At 37.2% G+C, this 25,976-nt stretch overlaps 1 protein-coding gene across 15 annotated transcripts in view; it reads left to right on the top strand.

The window, feature by feature from the left end:
* Positions 1-25,976, top strand: part of ERC1 (ELKS/RAB6-interacting/CAST family member 1) — a 495,769-nt gene that overhangs the window by 268,944 nt on the left and 200,849 nt on the right. For all 15 annotated transcript variants that reach the window (XR_001348910.2, XR_001348908.2, XR_002830082.1 and 12 more), the window contains one exon: positions 11,469-11,629. Coding sequence is in view for 1 of the 15 variants with exons in the window: in XM_023756715.1 (XP_023612483.1) it covers positions 11,469-11,629 (161 nt within the window). In the remaining 14 variants the exon portion in view is untranslated. The remainder of the gene's footprint in view (positions 1-11,468; positions 11,630-25,976) is intronic.

The raw sequence follows: 25,976 nt of genomic DNA, 5'->3' as shown, positions 1-25,976 counted from the left end.
GGGGATGAATAGATGGGGAATTTAAAGATAAGTACTTGAGAGCTGTTGAACTTGAAAGGTTTTTTTTGTATGTTGACAGTCCAAAAGAAAAAGTCGATGGCAGCCCATGGTAGAGAATCTAATAACAACCAACCTTTCTCCACTTATTAAAAAAGTAGTTACAGTGCCCCAAATTGGTCATTTAAAAACACTAAGAAAATTGACTGGCCTTTGGTGAGACTAAAAAATAAAAAGAAGGAAGGCATCGTGAACAATTTTTGGAATGATAAAGGGCTCATCCTACAAGTCCTGCAGGTATTAAAAAGAGTCAGGGTGTTTTTGTCAGTACATTTGAAAATTTAGACTAAATGAACAAATACTAAGAAAAATGGAATTTAGCAAAACTAGTGAAATATGAAAACAATAACCTGAAAAGAAAAAGTCAGTAATAAAGTTTCCCTCCCACATCCTTTAAGCCCAGGAGTTCAACTGGTGATTTTTAATTCCATCTAATAAAGAGGGAATATGCTAATTGACCCTCATGCTATTGCAAAGATGGCAGCGCCCACAGCCACAAGATGGCGGCACCCAGTCCTCTCAGCCCCACTGGGGTGGCAGACGTGCAGCAAGGCCCGGCCGCTCCACGTGCCTGCCTCTGGAGTCCCCCAGTCCCCTCAGCCCCCCAGGGCCAGCCCAAGGCGCAGGCAAGCCTCGGATGTCAGCTGCCCAGCCGCCCAGGGCCGCCCTAGGCTCAGGTAACAAGGTCGGCCGAGGCTTGCGCTGCCGGCAGTGGCAGCAGCAGAGGTGTGATGGGGCATCGCCTTCCCCTGATTGCTGGGTTGCCTCCCACCCCTGAGGGCTCCCGGACTGTGAGAGGGGGCAGGCCGGGCTGAGGGACCCCCCTCCAGTGCATGAATTTTCATGCACCGGGCCTCTAGTAAACATATAAGGAGAAGTCATTTCAGTCTAACAGAAACAGTTTCAGAAAATAAAAAAGAGAGAACAATAATCACCGACATTTTATAAGGGTAACATAACTTCATATCAAAACTTGACAAAGTTAATATCGGAAAGGAAAAGTTTCTCAACCATGAACTCTCTAAACAAACTATTGCCCATCAAAAATTAGTGTATGTGAAAAAGGAAAATATTCTTGAAGAAGTTTAGTTTATCTCAGGATTTTAAGACTGGTATCCTTAGAAACCTAATTACTGTAGTCTACCATATTAAAAGATAATAAAAGTCATGTGATCATCTCAAGAAATGCATAAAATTTATATTAATTTTTAGTTTAAAAACGTACCTAGCTAGCAATAGAGGGAGTTTCCTTAACTTGATGAACTACTTATTTATGAATAAAACTTTTAAACATTCCTTTTAAGATCAGGCACAGAACAGAGTGCATCCTGTCATTATTCTGAGCTGTGCAATAAGGCAAATAAAAGAAACTCAGATTTCTAAGGATTAGAAGGAAAGAGAAAAAACTATCAGTCAGATATAATATGGTTATCTACATAGTAAATAAAAAATATATATAGGTAAATAAGAGCATTTAAGAAGGCTACTGGATATAGTATCAGTATACAGAAATCAGTTGCATTTCTATAAACTGTGCCAAACAGATTTTTTTTAAAAAAAGACACTATTTACTATAACATTAAAAAAGCATATTAAGTGCCTGAGAATAAATTTCATTAGAATATTTGAGATATTTATGAAGAAAATTATACAACTTTGTGAAAGATATTGAAGTTCTAATTATATCTCTTACATGAACTGTTCTAGAACAGTGCCTGGAACATGTAGAATCAAATATTTTTTGTAGAAATTCAAGAATAGCTAAAATGCTTTTTCAAAAAGCATCTTAGATATCAAGACGTATAAGCTATAACAATTAAGGCAATGTAATTTTGGTGCAGGGATAGGCAAACCAGTAGAACATAATAGAAAGCACAGAAATATATTTGATAACTGTCAAATTTTTGTGCACCGGGCCTCTAGTTTTTAGTAAATGGTATTGAGGCATTAGATATCCCTATGGGGAAAACTGACACTGTACCTCTACCTCACACCATATGAAACAATCAGCTTCTGGTGGATTAAAGACTACATGTGAAATATAATCCTTTTAAACTCTTTGAACACTTCTCAGTGAGGCATTGTATTACAGACAGTCACAAAATAACAGCATATTGTGATGGTTAATTTTATTTGTCAACTTGACTGAACCACGAGCGCTCAGATATCTAGTTGAACTCTCTTGTGGATGTTTTTGTGAGCATGTCTTTGGATGAGATTAATGTTGAAATCCAAAGACTTGAGTAAAGCAATCACTTCCTAATGTGGGTGGCTCTCACCCTGTTTTATTCATTCTTCAGTCAGTTGAATTCCTGAATAGAACAAAAAGGATTCCCCTCTCCTGAATAAGAATAAATCCTGCCTGATTGTGTTCAAACTGGGATACCAGTTTTTGCCTGCCTTTGGAGTGGACCTGAAACTTTGGCTCTTCCTGGGTCTTGAGCTTGCCAGCCTTTGGACTGGAATGACACCATGGACTCTCCTCTTGGGTTTCCAGCTTGCCTACTCACTCTGTGGATGTTGGCACTTGTCAGCCTCCATAATCATATAAACCAATTCCTTATAAAATATATTTCGTAGTATATTTTATATATTAATATAGTATAATATATTAATATTATAATGAATTATATTGCTAAATAAAACATTAATGTATTTTTTTATTTGTCAAGATTCTCCAGAGAAACAGAATCAACAGGGTATATGTTGAATATAGTATATGTATATGTGTATGTATATGCATAAATACACACATACACACTGTATTCAGTATACTACATCTTACTGGTTCTGTTTCACTGGAGAACCCTTACTAATACTACATATAATAATAAAAATTTATTTCTCAGTCATGTAGATTGGAGGGTTAACATGGTTGGCTCTGCTTTAGTTGCTGACTAGGGTGGCTGTGGTCCTCATGGCTTATTCTAGGACCCAGCTGAGAGGCAACAGCTATTCAGTACATGGTTGTTATTTTTTTGTTCTATTTTTGTGTGTGTGTGTGTTTTGGCAATGGTAGAAATGCATTCTAATCACACATATTGCAAGCCTCATCTTGTGTCTGATCTGCTAACATCCTATTGCCCAAAGCAAGTCACATAGCTAAGCTAAAATCTAGGGTCAAGGAAATGTACTTTGTCTCCATCATATGGCTTTGGCAGTGATGTGGACATATGCTATTACTATAGAGGAATGAATAATTGGGACCACTCCTTCATTCTACTACTGAAGGCAATATAAAAGTTGGAAATATCACTAATATAGTATAGTATCATTAATATAGTATAACTAGAGGCCTGATGCATGAAATTCAGGTAAGGACCTTGGCGCCGACCCCACCTGCCACCCCTGTGGCCAGGGGCCTCTGCTGCCTCTGCCTCGGCCTTTGTCCAGAAAGAAGGACATCTGGTCTAATTAGCATATTATGCTTTTATTATTATAGATATAGGAAAGGATTTCTTAAACAGGATGTAAAAGTTACAAATCCTAAAATAAATGCTTAATAAATTTGATCATATAATTTAAGATATTTCAGATCATCAGAATACATCAGAATGAGGCCGTGGCCAGGTAGCTCAGTTGATTAGAGTGTCGCCCCAATACACTAAGGTTGTGGGTTTGATCCCTGGTCAGGGCACGTGCAAGAATCAACCAGTGAATGCATAAATAAGTATAAATAAGTGGAACAGCAAATCAATCTCTCCCCCCCCCACCTTCCCTTCCTTCCTCCCTCCTCTTCCTTCTTCTTTCTAAAATAAAATTTTTTTAAAAGTTAAAAAAAAAACAATGAAAGGAACACATAAGCCACAAACTGGAAGAGATTTGCTACACATATAATTGATGAAAGGTTGTTATCTAGAGTATATGCTCATTTATATGTTTAAAATTCCTCCAAATCAACAAGGTTAAGAAAAACAATGGGGGGTGGTAGTGCGGGGGTTGGTGTACAGAGATTTGATTGAGAGTTTCAAGGAAGAAATACACTGGCCCCTAAACAAATGAAATATGTTTAACTTCACTGATTATTATTGAAATGGTAAAAGAATTTGGTAAAAGATTGAGAAATTTATAATGAAGAAATCAGGCTCTTGCCATCTGAACCAACTAATCAATGCTATTGCTCAAAGTAAGACAGACACCTCTGTGTGTCTCTTTGTGTGATGTTTCATGAACTGCATAGCCTCACCTATGGAGTGCTATTGTCAGAAAGACACACACACACACACACACACACACACACACACGCACGCACGCACACGCGTGTCTCCAAATCAAATGAATTCTGTAGATTACAAGTTTCAGTTTATAGGAAACATGAGGAAAAGAGGAACAGCATAAATAGCTATAAAAAGAAAAATCAAATGAATCAAAAATGTGGAATATTGTATAGGACAAGTGACACTTTTATCAAGAAGTCAATGTCATGGGAAATTTAAAATGTGAGGAAATAGGCACCCTTTGTTCAAAAGAATATTCTTTCCTCCCTGTACTGCCTTAACACTTTTCTCAGAAAAATCAGTTGATCAGAAAAGTTATTTTGGGACTCTGAATTTTTTTCTCTTACTCTCTTTGTCATCCTTATGCCACTACTATCCCAAAGCTTTGTATTCTATTTTGAAGTTGGGAAGTATGAGTCCTCCAACTTTATTTTCCTTTTTCAAGATTACTTATATTATTCTGGCTTCTTTTTATTTCCATATGAATTTTAGGACCAGCTTGTCAAGTTCTGCAAAAACAAAACAAAAAAAGGACAACCAGAGGATTTATAGGGATAACGTTGAACTCTTGAACTCGTAGATGGATTTGGGGAGTATTGCAATCTTACCAATATTAAGCCTTTTGATCCATGACCATGATGTCTTTCCATTTATGTAAATATTCTTTAATTTCTTTCAACAATATATTTCAATCTCCAGTCTATATATCTTGCATTTCTTTTGTGAAATTTATACTTAGGTATTTCCTTCTTTTTGATGCTATTTTTCTCCTTTTTACTGAATTTAATGGGGGTGACACTGGTTAACAAAATTATACAGGTTTCAGAGCACAATTCTAAAACACACAATCTGTATTGTGTGTTCACCACCCCAAGTCAAGTCTCCTTCTATCACCATTTCCTCCCCTATGCCCTCCCTGTGGTCACCTCACTATTGTCCATGTCCATGAGTTTTTTCTTTCCCCCCTTTTTGCTTAATTCCTTCACACCCACACCTACCCAGCTTCCCCCATCCCTAGCAGCTGTCAGCCTGCTCTGTATGTATGAATCTGCTTGTTAGTTCAGTAGATTCCACATATGAGTGAAATCATACTTGTCTTTCTCTGACTGGCTTATTTCACTTAGCATAAGCTCTCCAGGTCCATCCATAATGTCCCAAAGGGTAAGATTTCCCTTTTTATGGCCGCATAGTATTCCGTTTTGTAAATGTATCCAGCTTTTTTTTTATGTATTCATCTACTGATGGACATTTGGGCTGCTTCCAAATGTTGGCTATTGTACATAATGCTGTAATAAACTCAGAGGTGCATATATTCTGTCGAATTAGTGTTTCTGGTTTCTTTGGATATATTTCCAAAAGTGGAATTGCTGGGTCATAAGGCAGTTCCATTTTTAATTTTTAGGTTTAACTCCACACAGCAGCTGTACCAATCTGCATTCCCACCAACAGTGCATAAGTGTTCCCACCAACAGTGCACAAGTGTTCCCTTTTCTCCACATCCTTGCCAATACTTGTTTGTTGACTTGTTGATGATAGCCATTCTGACAGGTATGAGGTAATATATCATTGCAGTTTTAATTTGCATTTCTCTGCTGACTAGTGCCATTGAGCATCCTTTCATATGTCTATTGGCCATCTCAGGTCCTTTGCCCATTTTTTTTTCTTTCCGTTTTTTTTTTTTTTTTAAAGAGAGCTCTTGGCTTTTTTTTTTTTTTAATATCTCTTTATTGATTTCAGAGAGGAAGGGAGAGAGCTAGAGAGATAGAAACATCAATGATGAGAGAGAATCATTGATTGGTTGCCTCCTGCACATCCCCCACTGGGGGGTGGGGGGGATCGAGCCCACAACCCAGGCATGTGCCCTTGGCCAGAGTTGAACCTGGGACACTTTAATCCGCAGGCCGACGCTCTATCCACTGAGCAAAACTGGCTAGGGTCCTTTGCCCATTTTTTAATTAGATTGTTTGGTGTGGGTTTTTTCTTTGGTGTTGAGTTTTTTAAGTTCTTTATAAATTTTGGATATTGATCTCTTATCAGATCTATCATTGGTGAATATGTTCTCCCATTCAGTGGGTTGTCTTTTTATTTTGTTGATGGTTTCCTTTGCTATGCAAAAATATTTCAGTTTGATAATAACCCCATTTATTTATTTTTTCTTTTGTTTCCCTTGCCTGAGGAGATATATCAGAAAAATATTGCTACAAGACAGTGCAATAGATTAAGGGAAGAGAATAGAAAGGCCAGAAATAAATCTGTGCCTTTATAGTCAATTAATATTGACAAAGGAGGCAAAAATATACAATGGGGTAAAGATAGTCTATTCAATAAATGGTGTTGGGAATATTGGACTGGTACGTGCAAAAATGAAAGTAAATCACCTTCTTTACCATACACAAGAATTAATTCAAAATAGATTGAGATTGAAGATTTAGAGACCCAAAACCATAAAAACCCTAGAATAAAACATAGGCCGTAAAATCTCGGACATTTTTCATAGCAAAATTTTAATTCCATTTTTAATGGAATTATTTTCTTAATTTTTCTTCGGAATATTCATTGCTTATGTATGTATATATAATTGATTTTTATATGATGGTCTTATATCATTAAACCTTTGTGTACTTGTTAGTTTTTTAGTGGATTTCTAAGGTTTTTTCTCTGTAAGATCATGTCATCTTCAACTTGAGAAAGTTTTATCTTCCTTTCCAATGTGGATACCTTTTATTTTTTTTGTGTGGCCAAATTTTTTTTTACTATAATCTCTCGTACAGTAGTAAATAGAAGTGATACAAACAGACATTCTGATCTCATTCTTGGTCCTGGTCTGAGAGGGAAAGCATTAATTAAAGATGATGTTAGCTGTGGGTTTTTCATAGAGTCCCTCTATTAGGTTGAGGAAGTTCTTCTCTGTCTCTAGTTAGTTGAATGTTTTTATCATGAAAAGTTGTTAGAAATTGTCAAATTCTTTTCTTCATTCTTTTGAGATGATCATGTGATTGTTGTCCTGTATTCTAATGTAGTTTATTACATTGAACTTTGTATGTTAAAACAGACTTGCATTCTTGGGATAAATTCCTGGGGTTTGTTTTCTAGTATTTTCTTGCTTCTGTATTCCTAAGGAGTATTTGTCTATAGTTTTCTTTCTTATGATGTATTATTGTGGTTGTGTTATCAGTGTTTCTGTGTCATGATCCCTATTTATTATAATGCCTATTTCTAATTTCTGGCATAAGATGTGCAAAGTTCATCTTTTGTACATTTCTTGCCGCAAATCTGGAATCAGCCATTTTTCAAAGGAGCTCATTCAGTTCAGTGGGAAACCATAATCTGGGTGCTGTGGTACTCAATGCTGTTGGCAGTCATCGCTTTTAGCTCCTGAGTGGTTTTGCTCTTGATTCTGGAATATACACATATGGTGGGCCCTTTTTTATATGCATGGTAAAAATATAATGTTGGATGAAATAAGAAAGAAGATTCCATTTATACACTGTTCTTAAAGTGATGAAACTAAGTAATGATTTATTTTAGAATATATGCATCAAAGGTAAAAATAAAGAAATTCAAGGGAATAAGTAATACAAAATAAGAATGGTAATTGCCTATTACAGAGGATTTAGGGATTACATTTGAATAACTGTTATAAACAAAGCTCATGGTTAGTAAGTAAACAGAGGTGTATTGCTCTTGGTTCTAGAATATATACATATTCCTTTTTAATATGCATATAATATTTCACATTGCTCATTTATGAAATTTAATGTTGGTTATGTGCAATATAAAGCATTGTTAACTTGTTTTTTATAATTTGTAAGTACTCTTTAAATAATTTGTGATGTTTTGCCAAATAAGCCTAAAGTACCTTCTGACCATGACTATTGAAGTTCTTCTCTTTATAGTGCTGAGTCAGTTGGATATCTATATTGATAAAAATTAATTTTGATCATTACACCATACTCAAAAATCAGTTGTGTATGTATTGTAGATCCAAATGTGAAACATGTAATCCAATAAAGGATTTAGAAGAATAGAATATTCTCATATCCTTGAAGTAGACACCATTTTATTTTAGTGTACAAAAAGCTCTGAATGTGGCCCTGGCTGGTGTGGCACAGTTGGTTGGAGCATCACCCCCTACCCCAAAAGTTGGCAGGTTCAATTCCCTGTCAGGGCCCTTACTCAGGTTTCTCTCTCTCTCTCTCTCTCTCTCTCTCTCTCTCTCTCTCTCTCCCTCTCCCCCTCTCCCCCTCTCCCTGCCCCCTTCAAATCAAGAGAGACATATTCTTGGGTGAGAATTAAAATTAGAAAAACAAACAAAAAGCCAGCAACACTGAATGATGTAAAGGAAAAAATTAAGCTTCATTAAAATAAAAAACTTCCATTTATCAAAAGTACCCTCAGTAAATTTCACTGTCTTTACACAGTGGAATATCATGTGGCTATAAGAATTATAAAACTATAATTCTTGGTCCTGGTCTTAGAGGGAAACAACAAACAACATGGATGAATCTCATAGACATAACACTGAGTGAAAAGAATTATATACTATTTAATGTCATTTGTATAAAGTTAAAACAAATAGACAAAAGTAACCTAGAGTATCTATATAAAAGCCTAAGCGACTGTAAGACCGTCCTACCGTTTGACCAGTAGCTATGATGCGCAATGACCACCAGGGGGCAGATGCTCCAACCGGTAGTTATGACATGCACTGACCACCAGAGGGCAGATGCTCAACGCAGGAGCTGCCGAGCTGTGGTGACTTGGCAGCTGCATTTCTCGGGTGACTCACCCAGAACCAGAGAGGAGGGAGCCCAGTTCTGGGGTGCATCACCCAAAAATCGCCCTCTCACAATCCAGGACCCCTCAGGGGATGTCAGAGAGCTGGTTTCAGCCCAATCCCCACAGGCCAGGTCGAGGGACCCCACCAGTGCACAAATCTGTGCACCGGGCCTCTAGTTAGAATAATTACTCTACCTGGACAGGGGTTATGAGGGAGCTTTCTGGGGTACTGGGTAATGTTCTGTTTATTGGTCTGTGCTGATTACATAGGTGTATTTGTTTTGAGAAATTTCTTCATGTTGTACATTTATTATTTGTGTATTTTTCTGTATGTTGTATTTCAATTAAAAATTTACCAAAAAGTTTAGATTCATAGAGTGGGCTTCCTTTTGGGTAGAAAGGAAAAATAGATTATTTATACATGCTTGCTTGTGCACGTATAGAATATGTCTCCAAGTTATATAGGAAACTGATACCATTTCTTACCTGGGGTAGTGAAAGACAGATGGGAGGGAGATTTTTTTTAGATATATTTAAGATAAGTTTATAAAAGATGCATATGTCCCACACTTAATTTGAGCTTGTATAAATAGTGCTATTCATTACTGATTTTGTGTCATAAGAGCATACCTTGGTATATCAGTTCAATTCAGTTTTAGATGAGATTTTACATGAATTAAACTGATAAAATGAAATCATCTTTATTGGCAGTTTTCAAAAGGGCAGACAGTGATAGATGTTTATGTAAAGGTAGCACATATATGAGATCTGCATAATATATATTCTGACAGCAGCTGGGGCTGAAGATGCTATTAGCTGAGAACATTAACTTGATCACTTCTGAAAAGATACACAAAAAAGCAGAAACCAAAATGTATCTGTTTATTATCATTGTTTAGCAGCTGTTACCAATCAATATGGAGACTGTGGTTAGGTATGAGGCACTATAGGGGGTCCGTTAACAACTCCGATTTGTTATACTATAGTTTTGTCTCCAGATGCTCTCAGTTTTACTGTCATGCAAATTGATATTATGGAGGAGTCAATGAATGGCAGACCCCCCTGTCTCTGCCTTCACTCACCTCTGCCTCTCAAAAGGTTCATTGTCACCTACATTATTTCTTGGCAAGCAGCAACCTGAGAAACTCTTGATTGGTGCAGGTGGCTGATGGGTTACCTGGTTGAAGTTAGTTTTTGGCAATAATGTATTTTATCAGTGTATTTTCTGTTTCTGAATTAAAATGGACATGTTTATTTAAATTTGATTTGGGAACCACCCAGAGTAAGTGGAAATCACTGTAAAGTACATATGTAGCTCTTAGTTTTTCATGGTTCAGCATTCGGTCATCTCCTCCTGAGTGTTTTTTTTCAGGTCTTTTTAAAGGATTCTGTCTCCTCTCTGAGTATTCTCTATATTATTCCTGCTTTCCTCGAAAAAACTCTACTTCTGCCTTACCTGATTTCATTCTATCTGTTTTTTTAAAAAGAAATTCTTTTTAATAGTGTAAAACAAAAATCATTTATGTTTATACTAAATCTGTTACTAGTCAAATTTGTCTCTTATTTCCTAAAATTCTTCTATAAATATTTATTACTAGAGGCCCAGTGCACGAAATTCGTGCACTGGTAGGGTCCCTAGCAGCTGCTGGCTGCCAGCCACTGGCCAGGGCCTCCCTTCCCCAGCTCTTGGCTGCCGGCCAGGGCCTTCTTTCCCCAGCTGCCGGCTGCTGGCCGGGGCCTGCCTTCATTCCGAGCTGCCCCCTGGTGGTCAGCGCATGTCATAGCGAGTGATTGAACTCCCAGTCAGTCGAACTCCCAAGAGGACACTTTGCATATTAGGCTTTTATATATACATAGATGATTTTGTTCTTTATATCTTTATCTGTATTATGTTGTTATTTCCATAGAAATTTCTGGGGAATTTCTAAATAAATTCCTTAAAAAGGATTATCTATGACAGGCAGTCCCTTCCTCAACTTATATGTCTTTGCATTTATCAAAAAGAAAATGAAGTTCTTTCTGGCTGAAATGGAAAAGAATTATAGTGGAGGGATGATCAGAGATTTATTCATTATTTGCCATATGTCCTATATAATAAAAGGCTAATACGCAAACTCCCATGGGTGGGAGTTCTACCGACCAGGAGTTAAACGTGCGCTGACCACCAGGGGGCATTGGTGGCAAGCAGGCAGGGGAAGGGAGGCCCCAGCTAGCAGCCGACAGCCACTAGGGACCCTACCTGTGCACAAATTTCGTACACTGGGCCTCTAGTATATATATATGATCCAGAAGTGTACAGGAGTTTTTATGTGTGTATGTATTCAATTTTGTGGGCCCAGGAATTGCCCATTGCCCAGTCCTCTGACTGTAACTGACCAAGAGAATCAGGTTTTCTCTTTTCCATATTTATCACAGGTGGAGGAGTTACTGATGGCCATGGAGAAGGTAAAGCAGGAACTTGAGTCCATGAAAGCAAAACTGTCCTCTACTCAACAGTCTCTGGCAGAAAAGGAAACTCATTTGACCAATCTTCGGGCAGAGAGAAGGAAACACTTAGAGGAGGTTCTGGAGATGAAGTAAGTGTTTTTAATCTTGTTCTTCATACACATGCTTAGTAGAAGTACTTTTTCTCATTGCTTTCTTCTTCTGGCCCTTTTTTATTAGCCCTGACACACGTAGCCTACATTTAATGCTAACCTGTATTTCTCACTCCCTAGAACAAATTTGGAGCAAATCCTGGTCAAATAGAGTTATTTTTACTCCTCTTATATGTATATGTATAAGATACATATAGTATGAGTATCTGTATCCAAATCCATCTCTGAAATATCTGAAATCTTCTGGAAAGTTTTGGCAAATCGTTGAGCTTATTGAGATGACTATTGGTCCTGAGGTCATATAATGCCTAGGCAGTTTTTAAAAATATTTCTTTATTATAAACATTTCCAAAGGTATACAAAAGTAGAGAGAATAGTATAATGAATCCTCATACACCTATCTCCCATATTTAACAATTAACATTTTTTGCACTCACCAGTCAATATTTTTTTTTATCAAAGATACATAATATCTTGGGGGCTTGCCCAGGGTGGGAATGGCTGGGGCAGGGGGGGGGGTCAATTGGGGAAAAAAGAAACATATATGAAACTTTAGACAATAAATAAATAAATAAATAATGTCTTTATTATTCTAACAGTGAAGATTAAATTCCAGTTACAATTCCATTCCTTCTTATATTTCCAACATTATCTTTGATGTGTTGTCCACTGACTTTTAATTGCTATTTGGTGGGAGACAAATTCTTATTCAATATATCTTTCCCATTACATGCTGTTTTTCTTTTTTTAATTATTATTGAAAGTATTACATATGTCCCCTCCCCCCCCATTGTCCTTTCTCAACCTGTCCCTGCCCCCCAGCCCCAGCCTTCAACCCCCCATTGTTTATGTCCATTGGTTATGGCTTATATACATACATATTATTTGGTTGATCTCTTACCCCATGTCTCCTCACCGCCTATCCTCCCCTGCCTTCCCTCTGAGGTTTGAGGGACTGTTCAATGCTTCTATGTCTCTGGATCTAGTATTTTTGTTCATCAGTTTATGTTATTCATTATATTCCACAAATGAGTGAGATCATGTGATACTTGTCCTTCTTTGACTCACCAGTAAATTTTTACAAAATTGTCACTTTTAGCAAAATTTTGCTGTATATATTTTCCTACTTGCCTCACATCTTGTGGTTTTCTGAGATAATAATTTTTTGTGAAGCATATATACATCTACTAGTACATAATAGCTTCTTCTTTTTTCCTCTGTGACTTTGAAAAATTCTGGCGTCCTTCTCCTCAGAATTAAGTATCTCTTTTGAAAGTCCAGTAGGACTATCTCCTTTAAACTCCCAACCCTCACCCCTACCTAATTATCCTACTCTCATTTTACTGTAACCAAGTCTGTCCTGGCATCCCTCAGTTACCTTTTTCTCAGCAGTTATCTGTATTTTTTTTTTGTCTTCTGTCTCAGATGAAATATTTTTTCATCTTCATAAGGCTAGTTTCTTATCATTAATCACAGATTTTAAGCACTGGTCCCTCCTCTTCGGTCTTCCTCCATTAATTTTTTCTCACGCAATCTTTGCTCACTTTCTATTAGTTTCTTCTTCTCTGCATAAATATGCAATATCTCTGACCTAATGTAAACAAATTTTTCTCAGCCCAGCTAGTGCTTTAAGCTAACATTACATCTTTTCTGCTTCTTTGAAGTACCAATGAGTGTTGAATACCAGAATTATAGAGTAGTAGAGGATCTTGCCATCATACCTTAGTATGAATTTTCATGGCACATGATTATTGTGATGTCATGACAGTGACCCAAGAATTGAGGAAGCACATGTAGGGGTATCACCTGCTCTTATTATGCCACAGTGCAAAGTTTAGAGATTCTAACCTCTTAGCAAAGCATTGCAGTTGATCACGTCTTGGAAGTGATGAAAAGATTGATATGCTGGGGGAATAGGGAGAGGTTAGGATTATCATATCATCATTAGAGAAATGCTTGCAAATATCCTTCTTAGGAGCAAGTTAGTGCAAGTGGTGTAAGCCAAGTTTTTTGTCATTGGTAATATAATTTGAAGCTTGATATTTGGAGGTGGAGTAGTAGACATAATTCTTGGGTAATAAAGAATAAAGTCATTTTGAATAAAAAAGATTCAGAGACATTGAAGCATACAACAGACTTACTTATTTCATGGGGGGGAAGTGGGGGACGGGAAGAGATTAACCAATGGACTTATATGCATATATGCATAGCCCATGGACAGATGATAGTGTGGGGAAGTCCTGGGGATGGTGTGGGAGTGGGGTGGAAAGGGATAGTGGGGGGGGGCATCTATAGTACTTTCACCAATAAAGATAAATTTAAAAAGGGAAAGAGTAAAGTCATTTCATTTGAAGAGGTCTGGGAACCATTCCTAAAACATGGTAGAAGATAGAGTGAATAAGAAAATTAAATCAAGGTTTAAAGTAATTAAGAAAATGGAATAAGAATGGATATAATTTGGGGGTAACAAAGTATCATATGTGATTTTTCTAACAGAAACTGGTCCTGCTGAAGCAACAGAGTGTGTGTGTGTGTGTGTGTGTGTGTGTGTGTGTGTGTGTTTTGTTTGTTTTGTTTTCTCTGTGTATTAATATCTTAATTTTACTTGTCAGATCTCTCCCACTCAGTTCAAATGACTATTTATAGCTAGATAGTAGTATATTTGTATAAGAATTTTCTTTTATTATTAAGACTTTGAAAATATATGAAATAAATTTTAAAAATATATATTTTTATTGATTTCAGATAGGAAGGGAGAGGGAGAGAAAGATAGAAATATCAATAATGAGCGAGAATTACTATTGGCTGCCTCCTTCATGCCCCACACTGGGATTCAGCCAGGTATGTGCCTGACCAGGAATCGAACCGTGATCTCCTGGTTCCTAGGTCGACGCTCAACCACTGAGCCACACCGGCCGGGCTGAAATAATTTTTTAAAGAATGCTTGACTTTAAACCAGTGGTTTTCAACCTTCCTAATGCCTCGACCCTTTAATACAGTTCCTCATGTTGTGGTGACCCCCAACCATAAAATGATTTTCGTTGCTACTTCATAACTGTAATTTTGCTACTGTAAACAATATGTAATTATATATGTGTTTTCCGATGGTCTTAGGCAACCCCTGTGAAAGTGTTATTCGACCCCCAAAGGGGTCGCGACCCACAGGTTGGGGCGTTTAAACCATGCAAAGGGAATTGTGGGTAATTTGTTTTTCACACCACAGTACTAAACTCTATTATGAACTTCTCTTGCCAACCTAGGTTGGAGATTACATTTCTGAAAAGTACTATAATTAGCAAAACTTTTATTTTGTAGGATCAAGCACTTATATACAATAAGGCATGGAGCAACTAATTAAAGTATACTGAGAAGTTTATATAAGTAGAATAGAAATTTAATCAACATTAATAAAAGTTCTGGAAATAAAGTGTAAAAACCTGACTCCAACAGATGACATATCTCTTATATCACTTTCTTCAATTGTTCAGGATTTATTACTGTGGCATCATGATGTTCTGAGGTTTTCCAAAAGTTTTGTGTTGTGCAGGTTTACCAAGTTAAAGTTTTAAAGTAGTCCGTGCTTTAATTTTCACTTAAATTTCCCCTTTTTTTATCATTCATTTTCAATCTTATAATTGTTTAATACCTCCCTTTTAATAAATTACCTCAGCACTTTAGACCTAATCCTTTAGGACAGGGGTGGGGAACCTTTTTTCTTCCAAGGGTCATTTGGATTTTTATAACATCATTTGAGGGCCATACAGGATTATTAACTTAAAAAATTAGCCTGCTATATTTGGTCAGACATTTAATTAACTCACCCTTAATGCCATGGCAGGGCCAGACCAAATGATTTTACATGCTTTATATGGCCCATGGGTCAGGTGTTCCCCACATCTGCTCTAGAGAGTGGTGGTTCTTAACAGATGATCTCTGTTTACACTGCCCTGTCAACCACACCACTTAGTTCTACCAAGTGTGGGGAGCAACAGTTATTCTGTTCTTCTCATCTAGAAGAGTGAATTAAAACCCTATTTAAAAAAAAATACAGATTTTTTTAAAGTTTGGCATAAAAGTAAGTGTACTAGTAAAATAATGATTCATAAAACTTAAGTCGAAAACTATACAGTTAACCTAAGTGTAATTACACACAAAACACGGTGAATGAAGAATGGGTTCTGATAGTGAACTTCTTCCTATTTCTTTTCACTATGAAGCTGACCAAGGGAATAGACACCTTTCTGCTACATTTGGGACTCCTTTCCATATATTGAACAGGTTGTGCTAATCATCTGTTCAGGGTTGTGGTAGTCTCAATTTCTACAACTTTGCTCAAAATTTACTTCATTTCGATGTCAATTTGTAAGGAGTTTACTCCCTCCAAGTAATTCTGCCTGATATTGCCTCTAATTACTTATGGCAACTAGTAAGAGCATACTTCCTGGAATAAAGGAGCCTGAGTCTGAATTCTCACTCAAGCACTTATGAGCTCTATAATTTCCTCAAGTTATTTAACCTTTCTATACCTCAGTCTCCTCATTTAAAAACGGTAATATTGTTTCTGCTTCATTCAGTTTTCATGACAATAACATAAGAAATTATTAATATGTAGAATTGAGAACAGTGTCTGGCACAGGGGGCACTTAATAGTGGGCATTATTGGCTTGTTAACTATTTTCTGGTGATGATTTTCAGTAAAACAAAATTGTTTAAGCAAAATTTAAAAGGAGAAAGGCAGTATCTTTCTTTTGGCTATTGGCAATGACAACCACATTTCTCACTCTATAATCATGGCAGGACCTACCATAATTTAAATATTTTACATTATTTAATTATTGCTAATTTAACAAGTAAAAGGACTTGTTCATTATAACTAGAGAACTTGAAATGTAGAAAAAATATGAGGGCAATGCAATGTGCAAAAGAGACCAAAACATGCATATATGTGACTGTGAATATAAAATAAGAAGTCTTAAGAAAAAGGCTGATGGTCCATTTGTATAGAAAATTCTTTGGACCATCTTTGAATAGTCTACAATAGACCATTCCTATTGTAGAATAGTCTAGGTTTTTAGAGTTATCCTGACCTAGTTAAACCAAAAGGAATGTCTTAATAGTTCTTTTCCATTCCTAGCATTATGATTATAATTCTTGAGTATCTGTTACAGATAAATGATGGCCTTGATTTTGGCGAGATGTGAAACTGTTCACTTGGTAGCCTGCCAATGATTATTCAATAGAAACATTTGAGTTGGTTAGCTAGCCCTAAAGAGAAGGAATGTTTTTATTGGCAGTCCCCACATTGGTTCTTCTTTTCCTTATGCTGTGGTTTTGTTAGCCATTATTTTTTTTAATTCCACTTTTATGTTAGCTCGTTTCCCTAAGAAAGAAAGGATGAATGGGAGAAGGGGGAAAATAATAAATGTCTACTCTAATAACCATAATAAATTTTAAGTATTAATTTAGGTTATGAGCTTCACTGTTAAGATTTCTAGATGAGCTGACTCTTTTTTTTATTAAATATATTTCATCGATTTTTCTACAGAGAGGAGGGAAGAGGGATAGAGAGCTGATGAGAGAGAAACATTGATCAGCTGCCTCCAACCAAGGTACATGCCCTTGACCGGAATCGTGCCCGCAACCAAGGTACATGCCCTTGACCGGAATCGAACCTGGGACCCTTGAGTCCGCAGCCCGACGCTGAACCAAACCGGCCAGGGCGAGCTGACTCATTTTTTACTGCCCTGCATTTAAACTCCTACTACAGTCTCACCCCATGTTGGCATTACAAATAAAACTTAGAAGACTAATTTTTCATTTGGAGTACAATTTTTATCAAACTATGAATTTGACTACTCTTACAACTGGTTTGTTAGGAGAAGTGGTAGAAGAGCTCTTTAGTTTCATTGAGGATCCAGAGCTGTTTGATAAGTAGCATCCCATTATTAAACTTGGCAGAAAAATCCAAACCTCTTTGGGCTAAATTATATACTCTTGAGATGCCTTTTGGCTAAAGAAAGATCTAACCACAAACAGAAAATAAAGTTTTATATGTACCTAAAAAGAGTCCAATAATATCATCTGAATTCTGACATTTAAAAAATTCTTGCCTGTTAAGAGAGAAACATAGAATATGCTTAGGACTAAGAAAGTATAGAAAATGGTTATTGGGAAAAGTTTAGACTATTTAGGAATGGAATAATTAGGTGATCAATCTATTATACCTTGAATAATTAAAAGAGTTTATTTTAAATTATTTTATCTCATGATATTCTGCAGTATTTCATTTTAAAATTTATTATAGAGTTGCTGGCATTTAAAAAAAAACCTATTTGCAGATTTATAACAGTCTTCCAAATTAAACACAAAATTGAAAATAGTTATGCAAATTATAGCCTAGTAACAGTATAAGAACATCTGTACTTTTTGTAAAGCCACATTTATTTACACTAACATCAAATGCTTTTAGAGTCATTAGATAAATGATATAGGACTTTTAGTAGACTTGGAAGAATTTTTCACAGTAACCTAAAATACTAAGGTTTAAATATTCTATAAGAAATCACATAAATTAATATAAAAATTCTCTACACTTGAATTGAAAAAAAGAAAACAAAGTATTATGTATAGTATAGCTATAAACAAATAACACTAGTGGGACTAGTCATGATTAAAATTATAAAGCAAAATTTGTATGATCTATAATAAACTATCTTTGGGACTTTGGGATTTGCTCCTTAGTCCTGGTTAACTCTTTAGTTCTGCCTCCTCTTTTTCTACCCTGATATCCAACTTTTTTATGCTATCCACTGTACAGAATGTGTGATCTCAATTGTTCTTAACATCTTTCCTCATCAGAACTAATAGTTTAGTTGGAGCTCTGAGTTGTTATAGGACAGTGGTGTAAATGTGTTTATTAAATGTAGTAATTATTAGTTACTTATCTCTTTCTAGTTCTAAATTTTGACCATGATGCTCAGCTTCTCACAAGATCAGGCATGTGTATTATAAATATTTTTCTCAAATATTTTTATTCCTCATGACCTAAATTGGAATCAATTACCTATCACTCTAAAGATTCCTTGCCTTTCTTCTCCCTTAAAACTTAAGTTCAGCCTGGCTGGCATGACTCAGTGGTTGAGCATCAACCTATGAACCAGGAGGTCACGGTTTGATTCCCGGTCAGGGCATATGCCTGGTTGTGGGCTCGATTCCCAGTGTGGGGTGTGCAGAAGGCAGCCTATCAATGGTTCTTTCTCATCATTGATATTTCTATCTATCTTTCCCTCTCCCCTCCTCTTTGAAATCAATTAAAAAATAACAAAACAACACTAAATCCATTCCACCTTTTAGCCATTTAAGGTCAGATGTAACTTCCAAACAGAAGAAACTACATTCTTATTGTTAAAAAATATGCTTTTATTGATTCAGAGAGAGGAAAGAAGAGTGAGAGAGAGAGAGAAACACAATGATAAGAGAAATTGCAATACCCATTGTAAGGAAATCTGTTAACTAATATACCACCAATCTGAGAGGTGTTCTGGGATTTGGGATTTTAAACATTATTTTCCTTTCAGGATCTTCCTTTTCAGTTTTACTAGAGAATACCATATAGGTAGTTATCTACACTAATAAAAGAGAAACATGGTAATTAGCATACGACCGCTACCCTTCCCATTGGCTAATCAGCATATCCTTATGCAAATTAACTGTCAGTCAAGATGGCGGCCGGCAGCCATGCACTGAAGCGAACAGGAGGCTTGCTTGCTCCAGTGACTGCGGACTCCAACATTCCCCGCCTGACTTGCTGGCCTCTCAGCTGCAACTCTAAGCAGCTATGTTGCAAATATAGAAGCTAAACAAAACCCTAGAAACCGGCTTTCAGTCAGCCGGGCTTCAGCCAGCCGGACTGCAACATTGTATCAAATACAGAAGGTAAAGGCCAGAAACCTGCTTTCAGCAGCGAGGCCTCAGAGCTAAAGCTGGCCCAGAATAGGAAAAAAAAAAGAAAAAAAGGAGCAGTTGGGAGCTTCAGTCACCCGCCAGCCTGAAAACGGCCCTCAGCCCCTCACCCAGCCTGGCCAGGCACCCCAGTGGGGACCCCCACCCTGATCCAGGACATCCTTCAGGGCAAACCAGCCGGCCCCTACCCATGCACCAGGCCTCTATTCTATATAGTAAAAGGGTAATATGCCTCCCAGCACCGGGATCAGCGGAGCAGTGAGGCTCCCGGCACCGGGATCAGCATGACAGGGGCAGCGCCCAAACACCCTGTTGCCCTGTGCTTTGTGGTGAAGGGGGGGGGCACAACTTCCCCATCCGCCCTGTTCTGTTCCTTGAAAAGGGGAAGGTGCCCCAACCCCCCTGATCAGCCCTGCTCTTGGGCCTTGAAAGGGGGGGAGTTCCCCAACTGCCTCTGCCACCCGGGAGCAGGCCTAAGCCAGCAGGTCACTTATACGTCCTGAGGGGTCCCAGACTGCGAGAGGGCACAGGCCAGGTTGGGGAACCCCCCTCCCCCCCCCCCCCCAGTACACAAATTTTTGTGTACCGGGCCTCTAGTTCTTTCTATAAATGCATAAAACTTCCCTCAAGCTTTGTATGTAGAAGATAGTAATTCATCCATTTAATCATAACCTTTTCTTATCAGAAGATTCTGAATACAATACTATTATAAGATAATCTTTGTAGCAAAGGATATGTTTACATTTTGAGCCAGTTTGCTAACCCATAAAACAGTGATAATACTTCGGCCCACCTTATGAGGTTGTTGTGAGGATCAAATGAGATGAAGTAGTGAAAACATTTTGAAATAAGTGAGGCTGAATATTTGCAAAACATAATACAGCTGAAAATTCAATTCACACTTAATTTTTCAGGTCTGTAGTTTTTCATTCTGAAATGAAAGGATTCCCTAAATCTCTTAAGATCCCTGTGGTTTTAAAAATTATATAGATCTTTGACTAGTTGACCTTCTCAGGTCCCTTTATTCTGTAGTTGGAAATGTTCTAAGTAAATTAAAAAAGTAATGTATATAAATAGAATACTAGGAAGAAGAAGCCATGAATTTTTGGCTGAGGACTAGGGTGCACATTCACTGGATGGGACTCCCCAAGCCTTAGCAGAGATTAGCTAATATGGGGATGAAAGTGGAATTTTTATATTAGAGGTAGAGCAATACTGGGGAATTTGTACTTGCAACCCAGTCAGAGTATCAAAGTTTTTGCTAAAACTTCAGATGTCTTGCCATGATAACAGAAAAGCTAGGGTTTAGGAGTAGGGAGCATGACCTATAATTAAAGCCTACTATAGACCTAGCCTCACAAAACTTAAAGCCCCAAGAAAGTCTGTAGGGGATATAGAATTTTGAGGATGAGCCCCACCAAGATAGAGAGGTTGGGAAAACTCAAGATAGAGCTTTCAACAGATTACCCTAACAAAGGATAAATCCAAAGCTTACACATGTTCAAGATCAACTATTAACTGAATTACCTTCTAGACTAAATTTCATTGCTCTTCAGAATAAAATAGCAGAATGCAGAGTCTTTACAATGTATCATCTACAGTATGCTATGTTGGATTTTTTAAAATTGCCAGACATGCAAAGAAATAGTAACATGACCTAGTGAACAAAAACATGCAGTAGAAATTAACTCAGAGAAGTCCGAATGGATTTAAGAGATAAAGACTTTAAAGTCACTCTTATGAATGTGCTTAAAAGACTTAAAGGAAAATGTCATATTGACAATAGGAGAGATAGGAAACCTCCAAAAGAGAAAAAAAAAATTTAATGGAAATTTGAAAACTGAAGTTGAAATTGAGAATTTACTGGGTGGTCTCAATGATAGATTAACGCTGTCAAAAGAGTGTTTAAATTTTTAAATAGATTAATGGAAGTTATTCAATCTGAGTAACAGGGAGAAAAAGTATTTTTACAAAATGAACAGAGCCTCGGTGACATGTTGGACAGTATCAAATGGGCTAACATATGTTTAACTGGAACTCCAAAAAGATAAAAGAGTGAGAAAGGGGCAGAAAGAAATTTTTGAAAAAGTAATGTCTGAAATAGTTCTCTAATTTGATTTAAAATACATAGATTTAAAAAGGTATATGGGAAATCTCTGCCACCTTCTCAAATTTAATTGAAAACTAAAACTGCTCTTAAAAATAGTCTTGAGCATCATGGTCAAGTGAGGAAGACCTCTTGATTATAACTACCCTTGAAGTTACAAGAAGTTGGACAACTATAATTCAACAAAAGACTCACTGCTCAGTACACAAATATGTCTGAGAGATCCACACTCTGAGACATCCGAAGCTGGGCATATCTGGACAAGCAGTGGAAGCAGGTTGGGGAGAAGGACAGAGGGAGCCTCAGAGGGAGCCCTGAGCTCACTACAATTCTAGCAGACACAGTAGCAGGGGAGATTTTGGGTTGCAGTGCACATGTTTGACACCTCAGAGGGCCGGAGGGACAGAACAACATTCTGGCCTGAGTGGCATGTGCACACTATGGCTAAACCCAGTGACAGGAGTGGAGATACAGATGTACGGAAGATGAGATCTAGCAGGTGCCGTTACTAGGAAAAGAGCAAAGCTACAGAGGAGCGTATCTGCCTCCTACCTGCCCTTGCCTATTGCAGTAGAACCTGGTAGAAGCAGCTAGGTATTGCTGGCAGCCTTTGGGTACATGAGGGTACACCAGTATCTCACAGGCCCAGAGCTCCAGCACCAGTCACTTCCACCAAGGTGTGGTGCTCTGAGAATGAGACAATCCAGTTACAGAGGGGATGTTCACCTCCTTGGAAAATAGTAGGCATTCTCCATGATGAAAGGAACACAGTCCCACCAAGATCCTGGAGGGCCCAATAAAGCTGGTAAGACAAAACAAAAATTTATACTATTGCACCATCTACTGGAAAACAAAGGAAAGACCTGTACTTATCAACCTGCTGAATTGTTAAAAATAAAACTGTACATAAAAAAAGGAGAGTTCAGCACATTAAATGCCCGGGCTGAGAAACAATCTGTCAAGTACTGCGAATAATCAAGCTAACAGGGAACTTGAGAGAGAATGAAGTCTCCAAAAACCAAACTCAAAGACATGACAGATTTAGATGTAAATGATAAAAGAGTTCAAGATTGTAGTTTTGAAAAAAATTAATAAGATGCAAGACAGAAAGGCAGGTCAGTGAGCTCAGGAATAAAATTAACGAATAAAAGGAGTACTTAATCAAAGATATTGAAATTATAAAAAAACAACGACAAATTATGGTGCTGAAGAACTCATTAAATGAAATGAAGAATGAATTAGAGCCCAGCTGGTGTGGCGCAGTAGTTGAGCATCAACCTATGAACCAGGAGGTCATGGTTCGATTCCTGTTCAGGGCACATGCCCGGGTTGCGGGCTCAATCCCAAGTGTGGGGGTGCAGGATGCAGCCGATCAATGATTCTCTCTCATCATTGATGTTTCTATCTCCCTTCTTCTCTGAAATCCATAAAAATATATTAAAAGAAAAAAAGAATGAATTAGAGAGCTTCAGAAATAGGTAGGTCAAATGGAAGAGAGAATTAGTGAACTTGAAGATAGAAATATAAACTCAGGTGGAAAAAGAGAAATGGGAGTTAAAAATAATGAAAGAACTCTATGAGAAACTATCTGACTTCCTTAGAAAGAGCAATATAAGGATAATGGGTATACCAAAGGAGAAGAGACTGTTCAAACAAATAATTAATGAGAACTTCCCAATCCCGTGGAAAGAGCTGGATTCTCAAATTCAAGAAGGCAACAGAACACCTAATTATCTCAATGTAAAAGGACCTTCATCAAGATATATCATATTAAAATGTCAAATGTTAATGACAAAGAATTCTCAAGGTAGCCTAGAGAAAAGACTGTAACCAATAAGGGAAACTCCATTAGATTATCATCTGATCTTTCAAGCTAGGAGAGAGCGGAATCAAATATTCAAAATATTGAGAGGAACCACCAGCCAAAAATAATATGTTCAGAAAATTTATCCTTTTAGTTATGAAGGAGAAATAAAGGATTTTCCAGACAAACAAAAGCTGACTGAATTTACCATCACAAGACCTAAACTACAAGAAATGTTTAAAGGACCTCTTCTATCTGAAACAAAAAGATAAAAGGATATGAAACTGGGAGTAAGATGATAGATGGAAGCAGGAAACTGCAATTCCATTTCAGAATGGCATTAAACAATTAAAAGCTTAAGACAGCGGTTCTCAACCTGTGGGTCGAGACCCCTTTGGCGGTTGAACGACCCTTTCACAGGAGTCGCCTAAGACCATCCTGCATATCAGATATTTACATTACGATTCATAACAGTAGCAACATTACAGTTATGAAGTAACAACAAAAATAATTTTATGGTTGGGTCACAACATGAGAAACTGTAAAGGGCCAGAAGGTTGAGAACCACTGGCTTAAGAGGAAAGCATTATAAAAAGACTATGGTTTCTACAATTTGGAAGGTAATGCACAGCACAAAGGGCTAATTTGTGATAACCATAACACAAAAAGGGAGAGAGTAATGTACTGAACGTTCATGAGTAAATGAAGATAAGATGCAATCAGAAGAAAAAAGACTATTATGAAACTTTTTTTAAACATAAACCTAATGTTAACCATGAAACAAAAATCCTAAGCTGAAATACATAAAGAGGAAAAGAGGAAGCAGCAGAAGAAATTATAGAAAACCACCAAAGTAAAACATGGGAAAAGAAACAATGGAGAGATAGAGCAACCAGAAAACAAAAGATAAAACGGCTGTATCATGTCCTCATATATCAATATTTACCCCCAATGTAAATTGACTGAATTCACCAATCAAAAGACACAGAATAGCGGGATGGATTAAAAAACAATATTCAACTATATATGTTGCTTTCAGGAGACCCATCTCAGCTACAAAGACAAGCATAGACTCAAAATGAAGGAATGGAAGATGACACCTCAGGAAAATGGCATACAAAGATAAGGTGTAGCCATACTTATAGAGATAAAATATATACCACAATAAAAAATTTACAGGGGATAAAAAGCATTTTATAAGAATTTAGGGGACAATTCACCAAGGAGACAACACATCAATATTTATGCACCTAATCTGGGAGCACCAAAATATATAAAGTAATTACTAACAGAGCTAAAGGGAGAAAAGGACAGAAATACAGTCATAGTAGGGACCTGAATACCCCACTGATAGCAATGGATAGATCATCCAACTACAAAGTCATTAATGAAATGTAGCTACAAGAAGAATGGTGGGAAAACTACCAATATGTGGAGATCAATGCTACTGTGTAACTAACAAGTGGAACAAAGAAGAAATAAGGGATCAAAAGATACATTAAAAAAAATGAAAACAATATAACATACCAAAATTGTGGGGATGCAGAGAAAAGTGGTACTAAGAGGAAAGTATATGACATTATAGGCCTACCTCAAGAAACAAGAAAAAGCTCAAACAAACTAGCATTATACCTAGTTAAGCGTCTAGTCAGTCAGCGGTGACTGAAACAGAAAGGATGACAAAACAGGCTTGGCACTTAACATGTTAAAGAACTAGAAAAGGAAGAATAAATAAAGCCTTCAGTGCAAGGAAGGTTATAATAAAAATTAGAGCAGAAGTAAATGAAATAGAGATAAGAAAGACAAAAGAAAAAAATTAATGAAACAAAGAACTGGTTTTTGAAAAAATGAAATTGGCAAAACCCCGGTTAGACTCAAATCGAAAAAGAAAAAAAAAAGAGAAAACACTCAAATAGATAAAAACAGAAAGGAAAGCAGAGAAGTTACAATGGACACCACAGAAATACAAAGGATTATACAAGAATATTGTGGAATACTTTTTTCACTAGTGAATTCTACCAAACATTCAAAGAAGATTTATTACTAGTACCTATTCTTGCAAATTCTCTCTAAAAAGTGAACAAGAAGAAATACCTTATAACTCATTTTATTAGGCCAACATTACCCTGATACCAAAACCAGGCAAGGAGAACGCAAAAAAAGAAAATGTCAGGCCAGTTCATCAGAGATGAACATCTATATAATAAAAGGCTAATATGCAAATCTATGGAACAGCAGAATAACCAGTCGCTATGATGCACACTGACCACCAGGTGGCAGATGCTCAACACAGGAGCTGCCCCCTGGTAGTCAGTGCGCTCCCACAGCAGGAGCGCTGCTCAGCCAGAAGCTGGGCTCATGGCTGACAAGTGCAGTGGCGGTGGCGGGAGCCTCTCCCACCTCCACAGCAGTGCTAAGGATGTTTGATTGACGGACATCCCCCGAGGGCTCCT

Source organism: Myotis lucifugus, unplaced genomic scaffold, assembly GCF_000147115.1.
Source record: "Myotis lucifugus unplaced genomic scaffold, Myoluc2.0 scaffold_98, whole genome shotgun sequence".
NCBI lineage: Eukaryota > Metazoa > Chordata > Mammalia > Chiroptera > Vespertilionidae > Myotis > Myotis lucifugus.
The sequence above is the reverse complement of the archived record's forward strand: the minus strand, read 5'-3'. Positions and strand labels throughout refer to the sequence as shown.